Source organism: Crotalus tigris, unplaced genomic scaffold (genome assembly GCF_016545835.1).
Source record: "Crotalus tigris isolate CLP2741 ecotype Arizona unplaced genomic scaffold, ASM1654583v1 scf7180000017741.1442986301:2390832, whole genome shotgun sequence".
Classification (NCBI taxonomy): Eukaryota; Metazoa; Chordata; class Lepidosauria; order Squamata; family Viperidae; genus Crotalus; species Crotalus tigris.
Genome location: NW_024096608.1, coordinates 759577 through 778836, shown reverse-complemented (window position 1 = coordinate 778836; position 19260 = coordinate 759577). Strand labels below are relative to the sequence as shown.

General features: G+C 52.7%; 1 protein-coding gene across 4 annotated transcripts; it reads right to left on the bottom strand.

Annotated features, from left to right (window-relative positions):
* Window positions 1-20: 20 nt before the first annotated feature.
* DAPK2 (death associated protein kinase 2) lies at window positions 21-18726 on the bottom strand. 4 transcript variants are annotated; one of them, XR_005556343.1, is made up of 12 exons: window positions 18598-18726; window positions 15850-15934; window positions 8776-8997; window positions 7071-7209; window positions 6780-6909; window positions 6453-6501; window positions 6191-6217; window positions 4975-5127; window positions 4354-4399; window positions 1822-3138; window positions 676-765; window positions 21-62 (listed from the first exon to the last, which is right to left on the bottom strand). XR_005556343.1 is itself a non-coding variant. In XM_039340031.1 (10 exons), the coding sequence occupies exons 2-10, from the start codon at window positions 15909-15911 to the stop codon at window positions 2497-2499; spliced, it is 1470 nt and encodes a 489-aa protein (XP_039195965.1). In that variant the 5' UTR covers window positions 15912-15934; window positions 18195-18481; the 3' UTR covers window positions 784-2496. The 4 variants fall into 4 exon arrangements, 3 of the variants coding, with proteins under 3 accessions (XP_039195965.1, XP_039195967.1, XP_039195966.1); XM_039340031.1 differs by lacking the exons at window positions 21-62; window positions 676-765; window positions 18598-18726 and adding an exon at window positions 18195-18481 and having other exon boundaries at window positions 784-3138; XM_039340033.1 differs by lacking the exons at window positions 21-62; window positions 676-765; window positions 18598-18726 and adding an exon at window positions 18297-18481 and having other exon boundaries at window positions 784-3138.
* Window positions 18727-19260: the final 534 nt, after the last annotated feature.

The window sequence follows — 19260 nt, the reverse complement described above, 5'->3', positions numbered from 1 at the left end:
CGAACTTTTCGCACCAGCGAGCGATATAAATGGTTGCACAGAGCCACTATACTGAAGGTGAGCTGGGGAGAAAGAGGCACTAGGTCACACCCCGGAAGCCAAAACGAGGGACACCCTCCTGCTACTAATCATGTTCCTAGAGATGGCCACCTCGAAGCCACACCAGGAAGGTTTATGCCTTGTTCTTCCCCAATTCTCGGCTGCCTCTGTTCCTTCTTCTGAAAATTCCCTTTGATACTCAGTCTAGGCCACCTGGCACAAGGAGCAAGCCAGGCTTGAACTCAACAAGTTCAGAAGCACCCCCATCTTCGCAGCGAGGCAGCAGAAAACGTATCTAGGAGGAGGAGGAGGAGGAGAGGGGCACCCCTGGCAAGGAAGCCCATGCCCTGCCTCAAGGCCTGCTCTGGCCAGTCCAGCCAGGACCCAGAGGCAGCGTCCGCCAGAGGTTCCCAGGAGCAGGAGCCATCCTGGTGGGCTGGAGAAGTCGGCTCCTGAGCTCTGGGGCTCCAGGGAACTCCTCCCCCTCCGCCCTCTCTTCGTGCCCTTTCCTTGCTACCAGTTCTCCCCCAAGGAAGGGCCTTTACAAGCTCACAAGGGAAGCGGCCTGGCATGGACTCCCCGGGAGCTCTTGGGGTCTCCCTTTCTGTTTCCTGCTCTCACATCTCAAGTTCTTACCTTCCACCGCCTCCTGGCGTGCTGCTTTTTGAAGTTCTCCAGGTTAACGACCGATTCCCTCCTTACCGTGGCTTGGTGGTTGTTCATGGGCTGGAGACAAGAGGCGACAAGATCAGGCCGGGCCTTCCTTGGCCCATCAAGCAGAAAGTGCACAAAAGCTCTGGGTTTTGCCTGGTTCACACTTAAGACTGGTTTTTTTTTCTTAATCTCGGCCTTGTTCACCTTTTTTCTCTCTAGTCCTTCCTTTGCAGGTGTTAGATTTTAGTCTTCAAGTTCCTTAGAGTAAGACCCATCGCCTTGTTCTTGTAACATGCTGGATACACTAAATATTCTGTATGAAATTATCGTAGTACCCTTCCCCCTGCCCTAACAGTCCTACAGATTCAAATATTTTGCCCAGATTCAGAGATATAAATCTTGGCTGAGGAAGAACCAGAAACAGCTGACCAAGGTGCTTTCTCAAAGATTTATTTACATACTGTGTTTTTATTTATTTACTGTATCTGCTACCCAACTCCATAAGTCTTTGCATGGTGTATAAACATTAAAAAGTAGTACAAAACTAAGTTGAAAGCTGGCTTGAAGCCCAGGCAGAAATTTGCTTCGGTTCAAGGCTTGAGAAGATCAAGAGGACATGGAAAGAGGAGGCCTTCAACTACACCTGAGCTTCCTTCTGTAGCTTCATGGGATTGAGAAGAAGACAGCCCATCAAGCAGCTGGTGTCTGAGCCCCCCCCCCCTTTCAGCCACAATTCCTCCCTTATCTGCTAAAGGTCTCCCCCTCCCCTTCTTTTGCATGCAGCTATAAAACTGCTTTTCACCTCCTTCATCAAGTAGCTCCTAAACCTTTAGAGTCCGCTACCACTGACTTAAGAGGGAAATAATTTCTGAGTGAGGCCCGTCTCCAACGACCAAGCAGAATTTGCCACAAGGGGCAAGATCATCCTTCAGGGTGTTTCAACAAAAGCTTTGTCTAGAAAGCACACTGCATTAAACAAACATTTATTGGGTCTCGCTCTCCGAGATTAGTTTCAGAGTTGGCAGAACGTAGCCTATCTGAAGGAGAGCAGCAAAACAGTAAGCCAGAATTGCATCTTCCACACCCTTTCATTTTCAAATTGTCTGTATAAAAAAAATCAGTTCTCACATTACAGAGAGAGTTGATGTCTTAACTGGGAGGAAGTGGTTTATTTATGCGGAATGAGATGAATGTCCAGGCTGAAGATCCTGCCTTATGCAGCAGCACATGTGAGGTGACAGGGATCTGTGCAAATTTATTCGGAATCCTCCGTTTATTTTCCAACATATTCACAAGACTGACTTTCAGCCAGAAAGCCTGCAGAGAGTGCTTTGCAGAGCGCAATAGAGTTCACATCTGGCTCCATTATTAAAAAATACAGAATTTCAAAATGAAAAAAAATCAATGCCTCTTCACTGCGGCCTCAGCAATAAATAAAAGCTTTTAAGGATGTTGATCTACAGTCAAGTATTGAGGAAGTCTTCAGTTGTGAAGGTAAGCTAAGGCCATCTTCCAAAGGATAAAAATAGGGCAAGCTTTGATAAGAAAAAATGCAAGGCCTTATTAGAAATTCATTGGAACCCAACCAAGGCAGGCAACATCCAGAACCCAAGGCATCTCCATCAGGATCGATTTTCACAGAGGCAAAAAAAATATAAAAATACAGTGGTAACAAAGGTCTGTCAAATAACATTGTTCAAAAATAAACCCAAATGTGTGAGTTCAGCATGCAGCTCCCGTCCAAGCAATTCCTCACCAATTCGGTCTGAAGCAACAGCATAAATATTTCCCTTTTCAGCAGCATCACTGACTGGATTTTGTCATGCCCAGGTTTAAGGCCGCCAGGAATTCTTCACAGCAGGACCTGTTCAGCAGCTCCATCAGTGAGTCGTTGAGGTCCTTCTGGAAGATGCAGCCGAAGCTGGCTGGCGCGTGGCCCTGGGGGCTGCCCTCAGGCCAGAAGCTGCCCGTTAAGTCTTGGACCCACTTGAGTTCCTCCGACAGCTCCTTGCTCAGCCGTTCGTAGTGCGACTGCAGGCCGAGGTACCTCCCTGCGACCCCAGCGAGGTTGGTGCCCACAGCCTGGATGTTCTCCTTCAGGTGCTTCTTCAAGGATCCGATCTTGCGATGCTCATACTTCAGCTGGGAAAGCTCATACTTCACGCTCTCATGCTCCTCCTTGTACCAAGCTTCCTTCTCATCGTAGATGGAGACCAGGGCGTCTATGTCCCCCTGCAAGGTGTCGTGGGAGGCTGCCAGGGTGCCAAAGCTCCTCTCCATGTCAGAGATCACCTCCACCACGCGGGTAAAGTGTTCAAAGGTGGCATAGGTGTTGTTTGGAGGAATGCTGGAGTGGCTCTTGATGGTGTAATCTCTCAGCCACTTGGTGTCCAGCGGCCGGGCCTCACTCCTCCTGTGGCCTTGGGCTCTGGAGCCTTCTTTGGACTGGAGAGAAGCCGGGAGGGGGATTATGGACCAAGAACATCTCACCACAAGGGTCTAAAGACACCACAACGTCAACATCATGAAACTAGGGTGCAAATACACACGTGCATGGTGCCAGAAGCAAGCGCAAGTCCTTTCTCCTCTTCATGCATTTGGTTATCTTTCTTGCAAACTATTTGTGAAACAGGAGCTTTCCCACACGGAAAATGACCTTACTACGTGCCAAATCAACCTCTTTACACAACTCTGGACCAACCTCTGTAAAAACAGAATCATTTCTGGGGCAGCCAGATGAGTATTTATAGAGGGAGGCATAGGAAAAGTCAAATTCCAGCATTTGATTCTGATAGTCCCGAAAGAGAAAATGCTGGCCAGGGGGCAGAGCCCGTCTTACACGAGATGCCCAGCAAAGAGTGGCTTTTGTGCCAACTCATTTCATGGATATCCAAAAATAAAATAAAAATTCTGATCAGTTTACATACGACTGCCAGCATTCATAAGTTTTTGATATTCTACAATTGATTTGGAGTTTTCAAAATCCACTTGGGAAATGCTGACCTCAAGACACCCCTTCCGGCTTTGGCATGCAGGCCCCAAGGAAGGAGGGCGATCCTTGAGGCGGGCCTTCCTTCTCCTAGTCCCTCCTGGAAAGTTGCTCTTACAGGCAACAAGGTGATTCTTTTTTTTTTTCTTTTTCAAGGTATTGCTTACTTCAAGAAGGGCAGGATGGAAGGATTTTTACATTCAGAAAGAGCCAAACAAGCAAAGCCGAAATAACAAACTGCTTCATTTCATGCCAACAGCAGAGACGGGTACGGACAACTCAGTGTGTGCCAGGACAGAAAATTGTATCTCAAATATGGAATAACAACAACAACAACAACAACAATAATATGATGTCCAAGAGAAGAATTGTTTTAAAAAAAGCTAGGCCTGATTACTTTGCTTTATTCCTTTCCTCTGAACAGGAACCCAGAAATAGCTTGGGCAGGCTTTGTAGCAGAGAACTACAGTAAACAGAAAGATTCCCCCCCAAAGGAGTGGCTGATGGACCTCGGTGCTGCTGACTGATGAAAATCAGGGGCTTGGGTATGAAACTGGGGGGCTTTCTCTGCCCAAATAGGCAGGGCCATACAAAGTTCTATCCAACTTCAGCAGGACATGGATGCCTTCCTCCCATCCAGTGCAAAGCCTACAGGCCCCTTCTTGACTTACCTGGATCCAGGGGTGCCCGAGAGCTTCCTGGATTGTGAGTCGTTTCCTAAAAGGGGAGAAGGACCTCAGTGAACCCTCCTTGTGGGAAAGAGCCCCCCCCCCCGGTCAGAAGCATGGAGGGCGGACCCACTCCTCCATCCACAGAAAGATCTCAGATCATGAACGTGAGGCCCACCCAGAGCCTCCCTGTGCTTAAACAGAGGGAGTCCAGGAAGCACATGGGGGGTGGAGAGTCATAAACCTGTTTACCTACAATGAGTTGCAATCAATGCACTTTCTATGCTTACTTTGAAGTGGCAAGACTGACACCTCTAAAGGTGCTCTTGGGAAATTCATTCTTAGATTAGGGGGCCAGGAAGAGCACCCCCAAAATGTCCATTTCTTCCTTTTTGGAGGTTCTCTGATAGCTCCATTAAGCAGAGCCCTTCAACTCTGTGGCAGCTAAGCCAAATTACGCTGAACAGCCCCCCCCTTTCCTCCCACGAGTCCCAATGAGGCACCTTTAGAGCCCACAAACGTTTTCCAGCTTCTTCTCAGACTTGGCGGTCATCTAGGCACCTCCTGGACTAGACGTGGGACTCTCAACTCTGGCCAGCTTCTGACAAGTGGCTCAGGACATACCGTGTATCTTTCACCAAAAGTTTCCGGATAAAATCTTTTGCCAGGTCACTGGTATGGCTGAAGAATTCTTCATCAAATTCATAATTGACGGCAGTAATGTTAGCCAGCGTCTCCTGCTTCGTCTCCCCAAGGAATGGAGAAGCACCACTGAGCCTGCATGGGGAATTGGGGGTGGGTGGAAGGGAGGGAGGGCCAGAGGATCAGGAGTGGAATTGGCAGGGCCAGTGGAGACAGAAGATGCTGAACAGCATGGGCAGAAAGGGCCCAGTGAGAATCTTGTTATACAACCGAAACAAGTGTTTGTGCTGCCCAGGAAGGCTCAGTAGAAGGAGGGAGGGAGGGAGGGAGGGCTGCCTTTTTGAGCCCCTCCCCCAGCCCAGGTGAGGAGCCATCTTTCCTCTTCCTGCCTTGTAGGAATTTGGGTGCACACAACAGAAGCCAGGAAGAGGGAAGAACGGCAGCCTGCTGGGGGGGTGGGGTGGGAGGTGAGGGGAATGGTGCCAGAGACCCCCAAAGCCACCCTCCCTTGATGGGCATCAGAAGTTCCTCCAGCTGACTGCAGCCTTCCAAAGATCATGGACAGCTCCACACTGCCACCTGGTGAGTGGCCTGTGCAACTGCTGTCAGGGATTCCCAGTGGCCTTGCTCCACTGGCCAGCTTTGGGCTTTTTGCTGGGGTGACTGAGCAAAAAGTGGGCAGTCCCTTTATGGAGCATCTTCTCCTTCCCCTGCCCAAGGACGCCTGTGGGGCCAACCTTGACTTCTCCATTTGCTTACTTTCCGCCACCTTGCTAGTCTATTAGAATGTTTTTAATTGCAATAATTAGTTGTATGCACCTCCATCCAATCTGCGTTTAATACTTAGTTACAGCCTCACACTGTTCTTTTTTACAACTCAGTTCTTGTCATTCTCTCCCATCCTCTCCCCATAATTACCTCCTGTCCAAGACATCCCCTTCGAGTGCCTATGCAACGTCTTTCTCAGGAGGGACGGAGGGAATGGAGTCCGTCCCCACTTTTGCCACCAGCTTCCTTAGACAAGTTTCTTCCTCTCAATCTGGCTAATCTTACAGCAGGGCCATTGTGAGGATAAAGTGAGGAGGGGGCACTGACTGCACCTTGCACACCTTGCAGGAAATGTGGGATTGAAAATGGCAGGGAACAGATAAAAATAAATAGATGAATAAATACAGGGAACTAATAATTGAGTACTTACAATATGTAAGTGATGACTCCAATGCTCCTGGGGGGAAAGGGGAAAAAAACACCCACAAATTTATGCTAAAATCAATTACTCAGTCAGGTTGACAGTAGGAAAACAAACACACAGCAAACTTGTCTTCTGTTTGCTGATTGGTTCTCAAAGGCCGATCCAGCACACAGAAATCAGCTAGACCAACCCCCAGCCTGCCCAACCAAAGGACACCCGGTTAAGGAAGGAGGCTGGAGGTAGAGCAAACACAGGAGAAAAGACTCACCAAAGATCAGCTGCCAGTCCCAGCGGCTCATAATTTACGATTTCTGGAGCTGGAAGGAGACCGTGGACCCCAAGGTCAGAGAGACAAAGGCTGCCTGCCCCAACATAAGCCTCCCAGACATGTTAGAGACAGCCAGGACCCATCATCCTTGGCTAGGAAGGAAACTGCACTCCTGGCAGACAGTAGCAGGGTCCTGGACTGAGAGGGCCTGCCACCCCAGGCCCTGGGTGAGTTTAGGGGACCGTTTTCACCCGTCTTCTTGAGTCCAAAAGCAACGGCAAATAAGGATAAAGCCATAAGAGTAAGGGCAAAAGGACATCAACTTACCTACGAATTCTGGTGTCCCAAAAATATTTTTAAACTCCACTCCATCTTCTATTTCATGGGCCAGACCAAAATCGATCAGTTTTATGTAAGGAATGGGAAGGTTCTTGTCCAGCAGCATAATATTCTCAGGCTTCGGGATGAGAAAGAGCAGAGCAGAGAAGAACATCAACCTTCAGGCTGAGCCAGGGAGGGAGGGAGGGAGCGAAGGTGGGTTGAAGTGGGGCTCAGGAGGCTGCACCCCTGGCTGGGCTGGCGGGCAGGAAAAGAGCTTCAGCTGCAGCTGCTCCTCACCTTTAAATCAAAGTGGGCAATCTTCTTGGTGTGCAGGTAGCTGACCCCGTCCAGGATCTGCTTAATGAACTGTGTGGCTTCCTCCTCACTCAGTGACTCCTTCTGGGCCAGGAAATCAAAAAGTTCCCCTCCGGAGACTCTGCGAAATAAGGGGAGGAAGTGCTTTGCAGTCACTGGTCACTTGCCGACACGTTCATTGCTTATCTGACAATTCAACCCAAAAGAAATAACATTATAACCACGAGGGGAATAACACATAAAAATCTTGCCTGTGGGCAGGAGAACAGCCAGGATGCCTTCCTTTCTCTTCTCTTCCCTGGGTTAGAAGATGCCCTAAAAGGAGCCGTCTCATAGAAACACCCAGAAAAGTTGGAAGATGGCTTCCCTTTCAGCAAATGGCTGCTCCCCCTCCCCCCGTGAAGATGCCATAATTTTGATGAGGTGCCTCTCGTTTATTGACTTCATTTGTTTTGTTCCACAGAAAAGGATTGAGTTGCAAACTTCCAAGTTTGCTTTTTTTCCCCAACCGAACCCAACCCCCGCTGTCCAAATGTGCTCCCCCCCCATCAACCTGAGGCTCCTTCTGCAACCCCCCCCCCCCAACTGGCAGCCTCCTGTGAGGACGAGTCTCCGGAAGGACTATACTCCTGCCTCAAATCGGGCTGCTGTTTCATGCTCCCATTCGGGGCTCACGTTGCTCTCTCGTCCTTTCTGCCCTCTGGGAAATGAACTACACAACAACTCACTTCCGAGAGTGTATTTTAGCCCCAGAACCACCAAAGCAAACAGAAATGCCCCCAAATGTTCTTGCCTGAAGCAGAACTGGGCTATGTGACAGATCTATAATTGTGACAAGAGACACAATTTTACTTTGCATTCTGTCAAAATCCAGCAATAATGGTGACCTGAAAACTCGGATGCAGGAATTTATGCTACGCTTAAGTCAGTGAATTTTATAGCTAGGTGGCACTCAGCATTGATCCAGGCTTCTAGAGATCTTCTCTGAGCATTTCAACACTTGCAGAATCCATATTTACTTGGAAGGGCTGAGTAACTTGAAGTTTTGCGCTTAAAAGGAGTGGCTGTGCATTCATCTCTAGTTTGCACTCATAGCTCTGGCTTCCAAGCTTCCATTTGTTCTGAACTAACAACCTGGAACAGTTTCCTTCTTGTTCAAATAATATTCACTTCATTAAAACTGGGTTTAGAAACAAGCAAGAAACAGGGTGCATCCATGCTTATTGTGCATGAGGACCTATGTGTGGGCACTTTGTGGTTTGTTTGATTTCAGCCCTCTGGCTTGAGATCCATTGAAGGTCTGAAAAAAATGTGGCTCAACACATTGTGTGTTGTATGAATGGAGAATACTTGATAAGCAGAGCAGAAACCCTAAACTGATCTGCAGATAGATTAATTTTTATTTTAGGCAAAAAGACAGCAGAGACCCAGAAGCGCCTCATGACCTGGAAGATTCTCAGCGCTCTGTGTTGATGAAATAGGTCGGTGTTTCTCAAGCTGGAGGACTTTAAGATCTGGGGACTTCAACTTCCAGAATTCCCCAGCCAGCAGAAAGTCCACAGATCTTAAAGCCCCCAGCTTAAGAAACAGTGAAATAGTTCCTTGTTCATGTGCTCCGCCGTTCTCAAAGATTTCTCCGAGAGGAGAAACCGACCAACCCCGATGCCGGACGGATCCCCCTACTCACAGCTCGAGGATAAGGACCACGTCGGTTTTGTTCTCGTAAACCTCGTGCAGCTGGATGATGTTGCTGTGCAGAATCTGTTGCAGGATGTTCACTTCCCGCTCAATCTCCTCCCGCCGGACCCCACGGCGACTGGCTCGGCTCTGCCGTTTCTTGATGAACTTGGCCGCGTAGTCCAGCCCCGTAGCCTTCTCCCGGCACCGCTTCACGATGGCAAATTGCCCGCTGCAAGCAAAGCCATGGGACGCGGTTAATCTGGAGCGAGGGGGTGGGGCAGGATCCAGTCAAGGAAGCTGAGGGAGGCTCCTGAATGCACCCCATCCCCACCAGCCGAGATACAGGAAATGGGTGCCGGAGGAGGGCTGGACAAGGGAGAACAACGTTCCAAACAGAGATGCAAATGATGATTCAGTCATCCAGGCCAAAAGTATTTAAAAGATTAAATCACGGCAACTGGACCAAAATTAAACCTGGGACATTTCGGTACTCATCCAAGTAACTTCTTCAGTCAAAATGAGAATTTGGGTAGGCAGAGAGTCATAAAGATTTTTTTAATCAACTTTGGTCCATTTGAGACATTTTTGGCCTGGGTGATTGAATCTTCATTTACACATTGCAGTCGCTGGGGTGAGAGTTGGTTCTTTCCAATGACTTTCTCTGCCGACCCAGAATTCTCGGGGCGACTGCAGAGGCTTCCTGGAGGAGCAATGAAGCGTCTCAGGTTTAATCACTTGGCTCCAACTGCCCTGACTGAGCCTCTTAAGAGGTTCCAGACAGAGGGACGGTTCTTTCCAATTACAGAATACGGGCAGTCCGCGACTTACGAGCACAAGTGGCCTCAGAATTTCTGCTGCTGAGCAGGGGGGTTGTTAAATGATGCCCAGTTTAAAACCTTTTTTTTTTTTGCCCCGTTTGTTAACGAATGATTGCCGCTGTTAAATGGTTGTTAAGCTAACCCGGCTCTCCTCCCTTGACTTTGCTTGTCAAAAGAAAGCAGGGAGGGGCGCAAAGGGTGACCAGATGACAACCCCCCCCCTTGCGGCTCTGCAACTGTCCTAAATACACACCAGTTGCCAAGTGCTGGAATTTTGATCACGCGTCTGTGAGATGCTGCGACAAGTGCCAGCACTGTTTATAAGCCACCTTTTTTGAATGGTCACTAAATGAATAGTTATAAGTCGAGGACTACCTGTACATTGTGCCAAGCCCTGAGGGGCCCAGTGGGAGGCTCGGGGCAAACCGAGCCTCCTGTCGTCTTTCCTTCTTGTCCGGCTTTGGAGGGTCGTTTCCGAGCCAGAGCTGCTCAGCCACCTTGGGCCTTTGGGCTCCTCCGCCAGACGACTCTGCCCTCCCCTTGGGGGGCAGGACAGGGGAGTGGAAAGGCGACTCCGGCCAATCTGGATGGACCCTTGGGAGAAGCGAAGCCCCATCAAGTGGGACCTTTGAGCCCAGGGGCATCTCAAGCCGCCCCCCAAAGGGGCGTGAATGCAACTGCTGACCAGGCTCAAGTGGGGCAGCCTTCCTGCACCGCCGGCCATCGGAGGCCCAAGGTAGCCCATCCGGCATGCCGCTCGGGTTCCCTTCCAAGGTCAGAAACAGAAAGCCAAGAGACCAGATGAGCCAATTCCAGCATCTGGGGGAGGGGGCTCTCCCAAGCCCTCTTCCCCTCCAGGTGTGAAGAAAGAGGATTCAAGGGGCCTCCTTGCAGGAAGCCGGGCGCTGCTCTTCTGAAGCTCAAAAGGAGGGGAACCCGAACACAGACCTGGTAGCAGAAGAGGGAGGAAGCAGTTGCACCATTCTTTCCTCGAACCCTGTCAAGGATAGAGTGCATGCGAAGCCCTCCCCCCCCCCCCCGCTGCAAGAGAAGACCCCCTCCAACCCCTTCTCAGAGTGCTCCAACTCACTGAGAGCCATCAGGGGCTGGCTGTGTGGATAGTGCAGTGATGCAACTGAGACACCAGATGGTGCTAGGCTTTGTGGCCTCTGAAGAATAAGCAATGGGGGGAGCTCTTTCTGGCTCAGAAAAAGCAGAGGCACCCCATTTTGTCTGAAACTGAGGAACTTCAGCTTTCTCAGCAGGTTTCTCAACCAGGTTGCAATCCCATCTGATCTGGAAAAAGCATATTTAGTGACAGGCGGGGGAGAATGCAGCTCTTGCTGGTGGCATGTCATTTAAACATCAGTGTCACGTCATGTGCTGGGCATGAGGGACAGGGGGTATTTTTGGATGCGGCCTTAAGAGCCCCACGCTGCGCAAAGGCAGCTGCTCAGAGCTGGGTGGGCCAAAGCCGCTTCCAGCTGGGCCAAAGCGATGCTCAGCTTACAAGCAGAGATGAGTTGGGCAGGGGAGCCGGGGGGGGGGTCTCCTCTACTGGCAGCTGCAACCAGACTTGGTGGCACCGTCCAGAGCCTGTCGGAGAGCCCCAGGTGGCAGGAGGAGAGTGACCAGGAGAGTGTTTACACTGACCAGATGACCTCAGGAGGAGAGCATTCACACGCTGCAAAACAGGCTTTGTTGCCCAGCTATGCCGGTTGGGGACAATGCGACCTGTTATCCAACCTGGTTGAAGTCACCAGGTTAGAGGCCCCCCTTCAGAAAATGGCAGGGCTTCATACATCATGCCAAGCCATAAAGGAAAGGTGGCGGGGGGGGGGGGTGAAGTCGGACTTTAGCTGCAATCCCCAGCATGGGGGTGTGTGTGTGAAACCACCATTGTAAAGAGTTGTGTTGTTATTATTATTTTGCTTTTCAAAATGTCAGTCAGCCCCCCAAAAGCAGGTTTCCCAGGCCTGTTACGGCAAATCTGCTTGGGCAGCTCCTCTGTCAAAGGGACCCTCCAGATCAATTAGTCCCTCTTTAAGTGAGACTGCTGGTTGCTCCCCCCCCCCGGCTGCTCAGCCCAGGGGCCACAATGAAACCCCCTCTTTGGGATCAGAGCCCCCTGAGCTGAGCAGTTCCCAGACATCGTCCCCCCCCAGGCTCTCCTTGGTGCCCTGGCTGGACTCTGCAAAGTTGGACAGGGTTGGCCAGCCAGGCTCTCTGCTGCTGCACAAGAGGGCTGGTGGGGGTGGGCAACCGATCCAGCCGGCCTCCTCTCCTCCCCCCAGCTCCCCCCCTCTCAGCTGCCTTTCCTGATGGCCGGAATGGCCCTCCCAGAGGCTGAAGATAGACAGGGAGCGGAGCAGCTCTGCCCAGAATGAGGTCCCAGCCAGGAGCAGCAAAAGGGAAGGCCAGTCACTTGGGGGGGGGGCCACAGGCGGACTGTGGAGGGTGACAGAACCAAGCAGCAAAGGTCGAAGGACGACGGGCAACACAGGAACCGCCTCTGGGGGCCAAGCAGCACCCTGTATTTCATCTCCTGAAGAACACCTTGCGAGGTGGGCCAGGCTAAGAGGCCCCAAGTCATCCTGTGGCATGGGGGGGGGGGCTTTCTGTGGAGAAAGGAGGGGCTGCATTTTTTAAAAAAGCCAAGACCTGCAAGGCAAGGAATGCAGCCCCCAGATTCCCCCAGGAAACCTCAGGAAAGGGGCATCCGAGGAGAGGCCGGCTGGCCGTGGCCTCTTCCCTCCCTGACACAGATCCAGAGAAGCAGAAGCAGCAGCAGCAGCAGAGAGGCTGAGGGGGAAAAGCGGGGGGGGGGGCTCTTTTTTCAGTCATTCATTGACCCAAAGGCTGCCCACAAGGTGCCTTTTGTTGTCCAGACAGGCTGCCTTCCAAAGAGAAAAAGGGCGGGGGGGGGACAAAGGGACCCGCCCGGCAGCACAGCAAAGCAGCTACTGGTGAGGCTGGACGGGCACTTTGTGGGCCAAATGCCAGGCCAAGATCCTACTCCGATTTCCAAAGAACCAGCCCAGAAATGCAAACATTCAGCTGAAGTGAGCAAATCTGACTCACACAAGATGCCTGACTGAGTCGGCTCGCTTGCTGGCCCCCTTTCCACCAGGAGGGGCAGGGGAGGGGAAGGGGGGCTGGACAGGCTCCGGGGGGCCGAAACCTGCTCGCTGGGCTCTTTGCGCATCTCTCAGTGGAGCACAGACACCTTTGGCTCTTCGCCCCCTTTTTATCCTGGGATAGGCCTGGGTCTGGCAAGTTACTGACCACTCCCTGGGTTGGCCGGCCATCCTTCAGGCTGATGTGGGCTGCACCTGTGAGAATCAGCCTGCTCAACATACACCCAACCATTGTTTGGTGGGGCACAAAGTTCATCCAGGCGCTCCTGCCTCACCTGGGTGCCAAATTATTCATTTGCATCTGCTTTTGCACAAGGGCCGTTCTCTGGGATTCTGATGAGAGCCAACCGTACTTTGGATTGGCCTCTCCTGGCCATTAATGCAGCGCCAGATGAAACCCGAAGCAGACCCAATGGGGGCTTCTTCAGAACCAGCCGCTCGTCTCGCCAACCGTCAATGTAAGAGCCTCCGAAACCAGGCTCTTCGGGTTGGTCCTTAATCTGCCAAGGGGGACTGATGGGAAGTGCAGTCCCATCGCATCTGGAAAGCCCTCTTGAGTGTTCTGACTGCTGCCTGGTTATCGGTGCTCTTCAGCCCAACAGGCCAGCAGCCCTCGGCTTCCTTCTGGCACAGGGCTCCGGGCTCAGGAACCGGCCAACGCCCAGGGCCACCTTGGGCCCCCGTTGCCACCTCCTCCTCCCTTTGGTGAGTCAGTCTTGCTCACCACTTCCCCAGCTGGGGTTCAAAGGGCCCTCTGACAAATTTATGGCCTTCCCCTGCAGGCGATTTGGGGGGGGGGGCAGGAAATGACTCTGGGGCTGAGTGGGGAGGGGATCTGTCCCATCAGGATCCTCCCTTCCAGCTAACTGATTATTCACCAGGACCCACTTCAGGATGCCAGGGGCAGAAAGTGCTTCCCAGCCCCCAAAGGTTCTTCTTGAGGCGAGAGGGTTGGGAGCCCACCTCTTGGGAAAGAACTAGGGAAGCCACTGCCCATCCCTCCTTTTCGGAAGTATGAAGTCCAGCCCTTAATTGCAATAAGGAGAGCTGGGCAGGCTGGCCGAGAGCCCCTCCCCAATGCTCCCATTTATGCCACATTCTCCGTCGTCGCAGAAGCAGGACACAGATGTTCACCCAAGAAATGAAGGGCAGACTTGGGCTCTGCTTGCCAGCATCTGCAGGGCCCCTCCTGAACCCTTTGTCAAAAAAGTCTGAGCGGGTCGCACAAGGACAAGCCTGATCTGTCCAAAACAGGATCTCTTTTTCTGAGTTAAGGGGAGATCCCTGGGTCAACTGTTCATGGCAAAGTCTTCCACAACAATGACACACCCATCTTCTGACTGCAAACAACACCGCCCGGAACCCGTTCAAAGTAAAGCATGAAGTCACTCGAATGGCTGCTGCCCACAGAACTAAGGAGCGTGACATCGAGGGCCATTCTAGGTGACACGATCCTAGTGCTGTGGATCCCAACTGCCCAGTCCAGCCATCGGCCGCTGAGCACCCAGGAGGAGCCACTGCCCCAAAGGCTGCTAAGTCTCCGCCAGCCACTGGCTGACCACGTGGCGGCCTATCTGGGCATCACTGAAGGGACCACAGTCCTAAGCAACTGGGAGACACCTGGAGTGCCCTCAGTCCCTTTCCAGGTTTGTCATGGCTCTCGTGAGGTCAGCTAGTGAGCCACAGGGGACGGGCCATCTGCACTGGGCCAGAATTGCAATTCCAAAACCATTTGGCTCAGGAAATTACGTGACTGGAACAAGCTTTGATTCATGCCCTGAGCAGCTTCCTCTTTCCACCACTTGCAAAGGCACACAAAGCTGGCAGCAGTGCCAACAGGCCCCAAGCGCCAGGCCAATTGTGGGCAAGAAGCAACAACCGGCCGCTGCCCCAGAGAAAGCCCCTGCTGGGGATGCTTCCTCCATGGGGAGGCAGGTTGGGCTCAGGGGCCCACGCCAGGCGGGGCTCCTGCAGGGCTGCTTCTGAGCCGACTGCTGTGCCAGGAGAAGGCAGCCTCCTTCTCTGGTGCAAAGGAACAACGGGCAGTCACCCCACCTCCCAACCCTGTCAGCTGCTGGCTGGAAGCCTCTTTGCCCGGGGAGAGTCCTGGCAATCCCTTCGCTGGCCAGACGCAGCTGTCACCGCCTGGAGCTGCTGCACCTCAGAGGCTCCCTTGGCAGAATCAAGAAGGAGGCAGCCAAGAGCCCATCCCTGCTGTTTCTGGAGACCAGGCACCTGCAGGCGTTTTTCTGATGCTGGGTCCTCCTTGATACCATCAGACCCCAAATGTTAGAAATGCTCCTGGTCCACATGAGGAGAAAATGCCTTGCCATCTTTGCCTAGCAAGACCATGGGTGAGCGATCACACAGCTGAGCTAATGTCTTCTGAATTTGTATTTCATGCACCTTTTAACACCTCCCCCAAGTGTTAAAATATCAGGCAAGAATTCAGTAAGACAAAAATGACCTTCATCCCAAGCTTTTGCAATCCAAAATTTTTCTACATGGACCAGCCAGCATTCAACAAAGACAAATATTATTCTTCCTTTAACTGGAAGAGACTGGACAGCCATTTGTCTGAAATGGTATAGGGTTTCCTGCCTGAGCAGGGGGGGGTTGGACTAGATGACATCCAAGGTCCCTTCCAACATCATCATTATTATTACTACTACTACTACTACTACTACTACTACTATTATTCATTAGATGTAAACCTCAGTCAACTAAACATTCAAATTGACTGGCGCTGATGGTTGACACAGGTTGCTGCCAGCATTCTAGGTTTCAACCAGGTATCTCCTTAAAAAGTAAGATGTTCCGAGTAGCGCAGTTTTTTGTAGCATTGCTTGAGTTATTGCAGGAAGCTGCAGTTTCTTGAAATATTTTGCAAAGTTTTTGGACATAGTTCCCAGTGCTCCGATGACAATGAGTATTATTATTATTATTATTATTATTATTATTATTATTATTATTATTATTATTGCAGCTCCTCTACCAGGCAACCCCCTAAAAGCCACTCTGGGAGGTGCATTTCCGTGGCACAGAAACGCAATAGCAAAGAAGTCACTGAGTTGAGACTAAAGGCTGGAACCAGATGGAATAAAAGGGAAGCTTGGGCTCACTTACTTGCCGAGCTCCTCCCCGATTTCATACAGGTCCTCGACCTTCTGCTGCTTAAACACGGCCATTCTTGGACTCTGCGCTCTGCAAGCTGGGAAGCAAAGCCAAAGAATAAACAGCCTTTTTAAGCATCTGCTCATTTCTGTCTTCCTTTGGTTAAACTTCCCTCCAGCCTCTCCGCCACGACTTTAAGGCCATGTACGGCATACATCAGGCTCCCATTTAGATTTAATTTCGTTGACTGTTACACGTCATAACAATTCAGTGTCAGAAAAGTGTGGACTGGTACAATAGGTGCATGGTGGCCAGCTTTACGTGGGACCCAAACTTATCTGCATGTGTGCTAACCCACGGAGGCTGCCCCACAGCTTGGCCTGGTGGGGCCGGGGCAGAAGCTAAAGCTGACATCCAGGAGCAGGAACTCTGGCCCACCCTCGGCACAAGCCCACTTCCTTACCCAGGGTCTCCCTAATCACCCCTGACCGGGACAGGCAGAGCCCAGCCCAGGAGAAGCTGCGATGCTTGTAAAGGAAGGAAGGCTGCTTTTGAGGAGAGAGATGGACAGATGGGCCGGAGCCACAAAACAGGGAAAGGGGGAGCCACAAAACAGAATGGGCAAAATCTTTTCCTGGGCACCTCCTGAAGCTGAGAAAAGTTTCTTACCTAGCCTCAGTTTTCACACTGTAAAATGGGGATAATCTAAGCAGCCTATTTGAAGGAACCTGTCCATGATGGGGGAGAGAAGGTGGGGGCCTCCAAAGGATCAGGTGTTTGTGCCAAGATGATTTTAATCCAGCAAAGCTTCCCCCTGCAGCAGCATAATTGGTGCAGATCCCCCTCCTGAGACCCCCGGGTCCCTTGTCCTTTTCCCGACTCAGTTCTGACTGAGCACAACATAACCCCATTGGTTTACCTGCCTGGGGCCCCCTCCCCAATTTACTTAGGGGAAGATGGGATGTTCTGATCTGTTGGATCTCTACCAAAAAAGAAAAAAAGGTCTCCAGCCAGATTGGGGAACGACATCCTTTAAGCCGCCTTAAAAGGGGTGTTTTATTCTAATCTCCTGAAAATTGGCTGATCCACTTTTTGAAACCCCAGCAGAACACCTGGGATTATCCTTGGCTGAACCAAAATGAAGCCACAAGCAGCAAAAGGCCCACCTAGAGCGAGAGACAAATGAATTGGTGGAGAAAATGTCCTTGTAGCATCCAAAATACAATTAAGACCAAACGAGGAACCGCGGAAGAACTCGGATCAGTCCTGGGAGGAAAAAACAGCACCTTGGCTTAGATGCCCTTTGAAGAGGGTGAAACTCCCCTGAGACAGTTTCAAAGGGATCCGAAAAGCCCCTTGGGCTGGGATTCTTTTCGTGAAAACTCTGCTATTCAGGCACCCGGATTCTCCTTCTGAGACGCAGAAGTGAGAATCTGGTGAGCCCTTCAAGATCAACCCATTTCACAGACCTTGGCAGGAGATGGCTTCAGCCCACAAAATCTCTGCCAGACTAAATTAATTAGGGCTTCGGCGGGCAAAAGGCTGTACCAGATCTCTGAGCAGCCTTGCCAATATTTGGAGGATTATTGCAAGTCAAGATATAATGAAATTAATTAACTGCTTCTGAGATCATCTCCCCTTGCCTGGGCAAGAGAGAGCAGCTCGTTTCTGCCCCTTTGCCAAAAGCTGTCCTTCCCCTTTCGCAGCCACAGTTCCCCTTGGGGGGCCCTGGGGAGCAGCCTCTGCTTCCTTTCCAGGCCAGCCCTTCCAAGGGGAGCCCCAGCCGCTTCCCATCAGTCTGCAGTGCACAAAACCCCGTAATGTCATGCTGGGAGAGCCTGCAGAACGCAAAGCCTCCAAAGTCTTCCTTGGTTCAGGCACAGGACATCACCAGATCTGGCCACCATTCATGGCTCCAGGATGGCCTGAGTCCAGCCTGTTGTGATCAATTGAAGGGATGGTGGTGACTTAGGCCGAGGTGGGAGCAGAGCACCAGAAAGACCCTGAGGTTCCTTCAAGGGGCTCCGGGACAGACGTCTCCCTACCCTGAAGGGCCTGGGCAAGGCTGTGGCAGCTGGTGCCCATGTGCACCATTCACACAACACTCTCAAAGCACAAGAGTTTTGCATACCATCAGGTCCTTCTCGGAGGCAGACAAAATGAAACGGAAACAAGCCTTCAGGAAAGAGGCACCTGACAAACCCAACAACCTTCCCTTCCTGGAAAGAAGCGAGGCCGGCCGCCTCCCCCATGGAGCGCCCGGCGGGTCAGCCAAGGGCCCGGGGGGGGGGAAACGACCTGGCACGAGGGCTGCTTGCGGCTTTGCCCAGGTGCGGCCACACCACAGAGGCAGCTACCTGATTTGGGGGGGGGGGGGCTTCTCTTCTGCCCTCTTCAGGAGCTCCCTTGTTCACTGGGCTTCCCGGACAACGCGCCAGCTCAGCAGCACTCGACCTCACCGGGCGTCACTGGAGCTGCATCGCCGGGTGGTGCCCGACCCGCTCTTCACGTGGGGAGGCGGAGACCTGGAGAGCGGCCACCCGCTCCAAGGAGCAGCCGAAAGGCGCCTCCGCCCGCTCGGGGGGCTCTCCGGGGAGCAGAAACGGCCCGTCCCCGCCGGGAGCCCCGCCCGCTCAGCAGCTCGCCCGCCTCGCCCCCTCCGACGGCTTCCCGCTCCCATGCTCCGCCGCTCCGCTCCCCGCCCCCGCCCTGCCCGGGCCGGCGCACCTGCCCGCCCCCCGCCCCCGCCGGCCAGTCTACCTGTGCGGCGTTGCGACCCGAGGGCGCCCGGAGCAGCGGCGGCTGTCCAGCCACCCAGCGGCCGCCCGCCCCCTCCGCTTCCTCGGTTGGCCGGACCGGTGCGGGGAGGAGTCGCGGGCAGGCCGGACGTGCGAGGGTCCCGGGCGCCCCCTGCCGCCCCGCCGCGGAAGGCCTGGCCAGGAGCCCCGGGTGGGCGGGGGTCCTCAGCGGAGCCTCGGCCGCCTCCCCGCCGCCGGACCCGCCCCGCCTTGCCTCGCGGCCGGAGGAGCGGCGGCTCTTTCTCGGGGCCAGGAGGGGGGGCCGAAGCGCCCCCCGCCCCTCTGGGGCAGCCCCGTCCGAGCGGATGCAGGGCCCTCCCGGGGATCCCCGGTTCCCAACCAGGAGAGCCCGGGAGGAGCCGCGGTGGGGGCGGAAGGCTGTTGGCTCCCCTCCGGGACTTATAATAAAGTCAAACAAGTTTTGCAAAAAGTGACATTCTTAGAAGAGCTCGCAAGAGGCTCGGAGGAGCGGAAGGCTGAGCCTGAAATCCCCCGAGAAACAATTTGGTTTAGCGCAGTGGTTCTCAACCTTTTTAATGCCGCGACCCCCCACCGGTCGTAAGTCGAGGACTACTCAACCGGTCGTAAGTCGAGGACTACTCAACTGGTGCAGGACCGTTTGCAG